The sequence below is a fragment of the Vigna angularis genome, chromosome 1 (genome assembly GCF_016808095.1).
Source record: "Vigna angularis cultivar LongXiaoDou No.4 chromosome 1, ASM1680809v1, whole genome shotgun sequence".
Lineage (NCBI taxonomy): Eukaryota > Viridiplantae > Streptophyta > Magnoliopsida > Fabales > Fabaceae > Vigna > Vigna angularis.
This window is the reverse complement of record NC_068970.1, coordinates 52,324,484-52,333,396: the sequence shown is the minus strand read 5'-3', so window position 1 is coordinate 52,333,396 and position 8,913 is coordinate 52,324,484. Positions and strand designations below refer to the sequence as shown.

At 32.9% G+C, this 8,913-nt stretch overlaps 1 protein-coding gene across 1 annotated transcript; it reads left to right on the top strand.

The window, feature by feature from the left end:
• Positions 1-1,912: 1,912 nt before the first annotated feature.
• Positions 1,913-3,299, top strand: LOC108338850 (uncharacterized). The gene has a single exon (XM_017575900.2). The coding sequence runs from the start codon at positions 2,126-2,128 to the stop codon at positions 3,008-3,010; it is 885 nt and encodes a 294-aa protein (XP_017431389.1). The 5' UTR covers positions 1,913-2,125; the 3' UTR covers positions 3,011-3,299.
• The last annotated feature ends 5,614 nt before the right edge of the window (positions 3,300-8,913 follow it).

The following is an 8,913-nucleotide window of genomic DNA, read 5'->3' as shown; positions in this document are numbered from 1 at the left end:
ATTTATGGAACCCTTTTAATTTAATTGTTTATAACGTCTAGCGTACTTTGGTACCACCCCGTCGAATTAGTTGGATACATAACGAATTGAAGTAACGAACAAAATAAAATAAAAATCTAAATGAGTGAAACATAATATTACAAATCATAGATCTCTTTATTATGATAGTGGATGAAAAGGAGAAAAACGACATGTGTTTCTCTAGAAAAAGGTCAGAAAATTATAGTACCCATAATATATCGTCTATTTTTAATTAACTAATTTATTTAACGTAAAAATATTCAACAAACTATTTTTTTTACTAAATAATCATGTACTAATATAGGTTTCGTATTGAGTTAGCTTCATTATATATTGTGCGCTTAAATAAACAAATAAATTAGTGAGTATATAACTAAATAATACATAATTTTGACAATCACGAATTTGTTGGTATTAAAATAAAAGAACATATTTGTTAGCAATTTAAATGTATTTTCAAAGTCTCACATTAAATATGAATAATGAAAAAATTGAAAAATACATAAAAAAATAAAAATATATAAATCTTTTAAGTTTTAAAGTTTTACTATGAAAGTGATATTAAATTTTTTATACAGACAACTCGTGTCTTAAAAGGTAGTTAATCTTCTCAATTTATTTTACTAAAAAATATATAATAGTTATCAAAATGAATTATTTATCTATGTGTCTCCGTCAGAGACATTTATATATGTGGTAAGACCCGACTACACTTAAGGTTAATAGTCAATGAAAGTGTTTTAGAACAAATGAATGAGACAAGTACGTCATATTGCGATAAAAAAATTGAGATAAAATTCAACTCACACTAATAAAAAAAGACGGTTAAAAATTCAAATATAAATTAAAAGTCTCACTTGAGTACAAATGAAAAAATTAAATGACACTTTACATCAATAGTAAAAAATTTCAATATTGACACTTTATATCATCACTTTCACAATAACTAATTTAAAAGTTATATTAATAATAATTTGTAATTGGCTAGTAAAACTATTATTACGAGTGTATATTCGTAAAAATTTAAAATGTTCGTGTTATATATATTATTACGTTATTTTAAAAACAGATAAAAGAGAAAAAAATACTACTTAATGTTCCGACACACTTAAACACCAAAAAGGATGTTAGGTAGATTTCTTTACAGGTACTCGTAAAATAAAATAAAAAAATTCTTCATAAGTTAAGTTAAAAGAAAATAAAAATTTATATAAATCATATTATAAATAGTAGTTTTAACTTGTAAAAAACTAATTTTAATTTTTATTCTCAGTTTTTTCTATTATAAAATAATTGCAACTTACTTGATGTTATAATCCAAAGTTTTGAATTAAATGAGTCATTAGCGTGTTGTTAAGAAAATGAAGTATTGTTTTTATTGAGAAAATGAATAAAAAGAAAGGAAAAGTAATGGTGATTAGGTTTTAGCATCTTTCCACGTAAGCTATATGCTCATGCTCATGGGTGGAGAGAAGGAAGAAAAAAAGAAAAAAGCCAAAGTTGAGGAAGTAATTGATACATGTGTGAGCACTTACTGACCGACTTACCCTAAAAGAATAGTCCAACCTGCATCTCATGCCAGGTGAAGTTTCTCAATCCGAAAACTGAAATACAACTAAAAAGTTCTCAACACCTTAAATTAACGTCTTCCATTGCATGGATATGGATCACTCTATCAAATTACCCACTGTTCCAATCACCTTCTTCCTAAATTCTTTTAACAAAATAATAACCTTTAATAATTTCTTTTAATAGTTTTTATATGAATTAAAAGATAATTCTTTAGTTAAGGCAAAAGCAATTTTTTAATGTTTTTGGTGCAGAGAAGATCGTTTAGGTCACTGTACCCTGTCCTTCTAGGTCCACACACCCCATTAGCTTTATTATTCCATGCCTTCTTCTCACGCCATAAACCCCACAAGAACACTCTTTCTTAAGCCCTTATGCATGGTGGTGGCCCTTTAAATCCCATCAATTTCTTCTCCTTTTTCTTATCATCCAAACACTGCCTGCCTAAAGCTTCATGCTTTCTCTTCCATCATGCCCTTCATTTTTCTATTTTCATTCCCCTCTCCACCATAGCTAACCAGAAGAGAAAAAAACAATGGATCAAACTAACTTTCTCTTCGAGTTCAAGTTCGTTTCTTCCTTGTGCCTTCATAACTTCTTGAATCTTCTATGTCAAGAAACAGTGTCCTTTCTCTCCGTCTTCTCTTCGGATCCCCTGTTTCATTGCGTCGTGACGTTTTGTACCTTGGTTTTCCTCTATTTGCCGAACCTTTTCTTGAAGGTAGTGTTATCGCCGGTTCTCATTCTCACTTCGATTCTCCTTCTCTCCATTCTCCGCCTCGGTGCAATTCAGAAGTCAAGACACGATACGAGGGAAAATCAAAGGAAGCACGACGAAGAATCCATCATTTATGAAGAAAACAGAGGAAGCAAATGCAGGGGAGAGAAACAGAGTTCGAGTCCCATCGAACCCAACGAAACAGAGACGACAGAACAAGTGCACCAACGGGTTCATTCGGAAACCGAGGTCGATTCCGACGTGGGTTTTGAGCCAAGTTCGTGTTTTAAGGAGTGGAACGTTAAAGCGCCGTTGGAGGTGATATATGAGGAGTATGGTGAAGGTGAAGATGCAGGTGATGATGCAAACGAGAGCGTGGGTATCGTAAGGTACCCTTCGTTGTCGCGGTTTTACCCAGAATCGGATTCGGATAGCGAATCGGATAGTGATTTTCCGGCGATCGGAGATTGGGACTCACCGGAGGACGTTGAGTTCAGGTGGGGCCAAGAAGGAGAAGAAGAGGAGGAGGAAGAAGACAGAGAAGGGTTGATTGAGATAGCACTTGATGGATTCAAGAGGAAGAGGGGGATGGAGTTTCATTTCGATGAAGAGAATTTGATTGAGATTGATATTTCACCGTCAAGGTACAGAGAACTTTCCGGCGACGAGGAAGTGTTTTCCGGTGAGATAAGTTGCAACTAGTGTGACACTAATTCGAGATTGACATAGTGGATTATTGTGTTTTTTGGGGTCGGTGAAAAGGGAAACCGGAGAATAGAAATCTGTGTTTTCTTTTTTTAAAGTAGGGTTTTGAAGCTTCTGTTGACGTTGTTACATTTTTATTAAATTTCATGATCCTGTAGAATAATTTACTAAACCCAAACTTCAAAGACTTCTTTAATGATGTATTCTTGTGTAGGGTTCTTCCTCTTCCTGGATCCTTCCACACCCAAACAATAATATTAATGTGTTGCAGCCAAATTTGAAGGTATTCAACTGTTCAAGCATGAAACTCCTCCCTCTAATTGAAGTGTTTTGCATGTTCATGAAGTGGATTTTTATAAAAGTTTATGAGCATATGTCAATAGCAAATTAAGTGTAATTATGTGGTACGAAAACCAATGCATTAAAAGTGGTCATTTTCTCTTTTGTGAATTTAACTTATCTCTATGAAGCTCCATCTCATCTAAGTTCACCTGAACTGTAACATGAGTGAGGCTTTCTCAACTATCCATATCATGAACCCAAACCCTCATGATTTTGCAAATATGTCTATTTCTTAGAAGATAAAAAAAAAGAGAGAGAGTAAAACTCAAAGCTAATTGTCTAATACTTCTGTTTCAGCTGAATACAAAAAGAAAATGAGAGAAAAAAAAATAATTGAAGCAAAGATAGATTTGTGAAAGGAAATTAAAAACTGATTTTTTTTTCTTATCTTGCTTAAAATAAGGAAGAAGGAAACCATAATTTATATATATATATATATATATATATATATATATATATATATATATATATATATATATATATTGTTATTAATAGGTTCTCGTGTTTAAACTAAATGTCAAAATTAGGTAAGTTCAGTGTAATCAGTTATATGATGAAATAAGTTTTATGTTAAAACATGTTAGATAGAAAGTAGTTTTAAGATTTATTTGTATGATTTAAAGAATCATTGTTGATGATAAAAAAAAGCTGTGCATAAATTTAATTTTAGTAGCTGGTTTAATATTCAAAAGGATTAATTGTTGATTATAAGACGTAAAACAAAAGCTAGCTAAAAACATTTAGATTTTAATCATAAACTCTAAAGTTTTTCCTATTACAAAATATATTTTCTTCGTTAGGATTATATTTTTAATCATTTTCAAAGTATAAATTAATAAAATAAAGAATAAGATTCTCATTTTTCTTAATTTCTTAATATTTTCTTTTATTTTTTTAAATTACATTCCAATATCATCGCAATTAAAATTCGTATTCGACCATGTCTTCAATTATTATTATTTTATCTTTATTTTAAAGTTTATTTTCAACAATTTTTTTAAGAAAATTTTTTATGTATAAAAATAAATTTATATTTGTTTTTTTAAATTCAAAATATAATTTATATATTTAAGGTGTAGAGTATATAGTAGATAAAGATGACAAAAAAAAATATGTCCTCATGAACATTTTTTAATTATGTTTCCGTTTTGACATAAAATTTCTGCAATAAATGGGTGTGAATATGTATATGAATAATATTTAACTTTTTTTCATTTAGGTATACTTTGTCCTCGTCTCCATGACCATTGGTAGTTTGAGTAATCTACAAAACTTAATGATGATGTGATATTTTCTCATAAAATGATGTAGTATATTTTCTTATGGATATTTTTGTACGGTGAATTAAGCTTTTATTAAATATTTTCTTTCAAGATACAAGTGGAAATAAAGACATTTTTTTTAAAGCTAAGTGAAGAAGAACTCTTCAATTCTTTTATTAATGTGTAAGGATACGTTAAGAAGTTGAATTTAAGTTTAACTTAAAGTACAAAATTGATTTCTAAGATGAGGTTTGTATTTATTTATAAATTATAAATTGTTTTTATTTCTTGTTGATGTAGAACTTTAAACACACCTCCTCACACTAAGACATGTAACGAGTGTAACAATAGACCTAACAAACAATAAACTTCATTATTATACTTTAATCCATACTTTCATACCATGTTAAGAAATGAAGTTTAACTCTAACTCAATCTTAAATACAAAATTGAGTTGTAAGATAAAGTTTACACTCATTTATATATTATAAATTAGTCTTTATCTCTAGTTAAGACTTGCAACACCCTTAAGACATCTTGTGTAAAAGTATTATAATAACACATTATGCATGTTTTTTTTAAAGATAAACATTTGATGTATTCCTACCAAGTCCAATAGACATATTAAGTAATGTGACCCAATAAGATCTTTTAAGCCTCTTAATTATGGAGAAGTTCAAACCTACACCTATTTGAGACATATTTATATATTATAATTAAATCTCAGTAATTTGGTACGTTATTTATTATTTACCATTATCTTACTATTTATTATGTTGTTATTATACTCCACAATTAAGTATTATTCTAATAGGAATATAGGCTCATGACTCATGTTGATTCTATAAATACAACTAGTATTCTTCAAGGAATACTCACTTTATAATCACTCTCACTCTCCCTTATACATCTTAACTCTCTTATTGTTTTGAGCATCGAAAAGTCTTCACAGATGGATATTCCTTCTCTCAATAGCAAGGAGGCCCTTTCCAAACAAAAGGAACATTTAGACCACCGTTAGGATCTCACCACCTCTCCAAAGGTCTATGCTCAAGATCTAAGAAAAACATTGGTGCCCACCATGGGGCCTAGTAAAACACTTCCCCATCCTCACATTCCCATGGTCACCACACACAACTACCCAATGGCGAACATACAACATCAAACGCTGACGCTCATTCATCAACAAGATGAACAGTAGATGGCACAACGCCATGCTCGAGGCCTGACGCACCAGTAGTAGGTTGACTTGCATGGACTTCAACAATGAATGATCGACCTCGAAAATAAAGGGTCACCCCTCCAACCTTACCATGATGTTCAAGAAGAGGACTAATGTAACACCCGAACAAGGGACAACCTGCCAATTTGACAAGATTTGCGTCCCTCTTAGCACTGAACTCAAGAAGAATGGAACAAGTCGACCGAGCATAAAGCAACAGGAGCCCAAGGGTGTTCTCACCACGCCCATGGCGACCAACACCACCAAAGTATGTCAACCTGGAACGGATGCTACACTTCCTTAGACAAAGAAACGTACAATATGGAGCTGAGGCAAGATCGACCATTGTTCAAGTTGTTGAAGTTGTGCCCGATAATGACACCTTAGATTTGGACCCAGAGTCGAGTCCCCAAACGATACTCGACCTTCCTTTGATAGGCCAATGCAACTTTGCTCCTTAGGAACCTCTCCTTCCCAAGTCACAAAGGTCGGTTGTAACATGATTGAGCAGGTCAACAAGTAGATAATAGAAGTCGTCCAACGAAAGATTTTATCCAGCCCACCAAAAACTTGGGCCCAAGAATATGTTTCAAAAGAAGAATATTCGAGAGGAAAATGAAAGCAGAAGCTAAAAAGAGTTTGAACAACAATATGAAAAGAGAAGACTAATGTCGCGCCAAAGAATATGTTTCAAAAGAAGAATATTCATCTCCTGTATTCAAAAGACGATAATCAAAATATCACAACCGATTTGTCATCATCACTAGCGAAAGGATTTGAGAAATCATCCCCCAACCTCAATTGAAAAGCTTGGCCCCAAGATGATGTGAACCACATTTACAAAAAGGCTGATTGAGGATCTTTAGGAACCTTAAAAGAAATTTCGAAATTTAGTAAAAAAATTAAGAACAAAAATTTCAAAACATCAACACCTTGAGCTACAAAACTTCGATTGGGGCGTTTCCAAAATAGTGTAAAAGATCACGTTCTGAATTACAAATTAGGCTCAAGAAACACTCAATTTAGATGTACAGAACAAAAGTTATGAATAAGAGATAAAATTGGACAGAAATTGAGATTCTATAAATCAAGAAGAAAGAAAAACAAAGAGACAAAGATAAACATAAGCAAATAGTCACTCTTCCAAAGGAGGCAACATACAAAGGATGGAAAGTCCTTTGTTACAGCCAAGGATTCTTGAATCACTCAAGAACTAAGTATTGGAACAGTCGGTACCGATTTTGCGCAGCGAAGTTAAAACGAATTCGATTGTTAAGAGCGGAAAAGCGTGTTTGGTTAATAAAATGGTTCCTTTAATTTTCTTGTAAAACTTTTAACAAACAGTTGATGTGCTAAAGGTTTAGAGAGTGTAGGAAAGAGAAAAATCACACAAATGATTTTTATCCTGGTTCGAATCAAAAGATTCTACGTTTAGTCATTAATCACTATGAATAATGATTAACCTTTTCACTAAAATATTGTTTCACATATTACAATAATATGGAATAAAGATTAAGAACAGAAAACACCTTCCTTCGAAAAACGAATGGAAGAACCTTCCTTTGACAAACGAATCAGAAGAAAACTACTCAACCAACTTGAAGAGAACCGCTCCGACCTTAGACACACTAAGCACGAGCTTTTCCTATTCACAAGACTTGACAAGAGCAACACTATCACTTGAGAACTTCCTCAGACAAATTGTATTCTCAAATGACATAGATCATTTTCACTCACAGAAAGCTTCCCTTAGGCACACAGCTATAATACTCTCAAATGAAAAGTTCAAGAAGAAATGATGATGATGGCTCTGATAATGAGGAAAACATGAGCCTCATGATAAAGAAGTTTACTAAGTTCATGAGAGCAAAAGAAAAGGATAAATTCCGAATAGAAAGAAAGGAAAATCAAGGATCTCCATCAAGCATCAAGTGCTATGGATGCGGAGAAAGAGGACATGTAAAGACCGACTGTCCCAAGAACAAAAGAAGTGAAGAAAAGAAAGAAAGAAAATTTCCCAAGAAGAAGAAGGCTTATATAGCATGGGAAGAAAATGCTTCTAGTTCTTCAAGCTCAAGCGAATCAGATGAGGAAGCAAAATCGATACCGGTTGTTCCAACAATTGGTATCAAAGCTTGCTTTGATATTTTTTCAAATTTTTCGAAAATGGGCAGTCATAACCAAGTTTTTGCTGACAGTGCTCCTATTGACAGACCTCCTTTGTTTACGAGGAAAAATTATGCTTTTTGGAAAATAAGAATGAAAATATTTTTAGAGTCTATTGACAGTGGTATTTGGGAAGCTGTAAAAAATGGTCCTTATATTCCTAAAAGTACTATTGATGGTGTGGAAGTAGATAAATCATATTTTAACTGGACTGCTGAGGAAAATAAGAGAGCCCAATTTGATATTAAGGCTCAAAATATAATTTTTTTGCTGTGGTGCTTGATGAGTTCTATAGAATTTCTGTTTGTAAGACAGCACAAGAAATGTGAGAGATCCTCAGAGTCACACATGAGGGTACTGATGATGTAAAGCACGCAAGGAAGAACACGCTTATCCAGGAATATGAGATGTTTAGGATGTTTATTGATTGACCTTCCTATTTTCCTAAGCCAAAGCTTTCAAAACTCTATCCAAAGCTTGTTCATGGTCTTCAATCAAGTCGTTGCCGATGTTTATTGATTGACCTTCCTATTTTCCTAAGCCCAATTTTTTGATTTCACCTTGCAACTTCATCCAGTCCTTTGTATTGGTCCTAGGATCTAAGTTAGTCATGGCCACTAGTAATATTTTGGCATTGTGCGAGGGAATGTACAGTATCACCTTCAGCCCAGTCACATAACATTCCCACATGATTGTCTGATTTGCGTGCATCATGTAGATTATTTATGGAAACATCATCACTATGTGAGGTGTGGAAACTGTTGCACCAAAAGCATCCAGACATGGCCGCCCGATCAGTACATTATAGGAGGTGTTAGCCTCCACCAGGATATACCTCATCCACATCTCCTTATTGTCTCAATCGATCCCTGACCTTATCCTCAAGTCCACGTAGCCATGATTATTTA

Coding starts and splice junctions, on each gene's coding strand:
- LOC108338850 (XM_017575900.2), top strand. CDS start 2,126: ATGGATCAAACTAACTTTCTCTTCGAGTTCAAGTTCGTTTCTTCCTTG.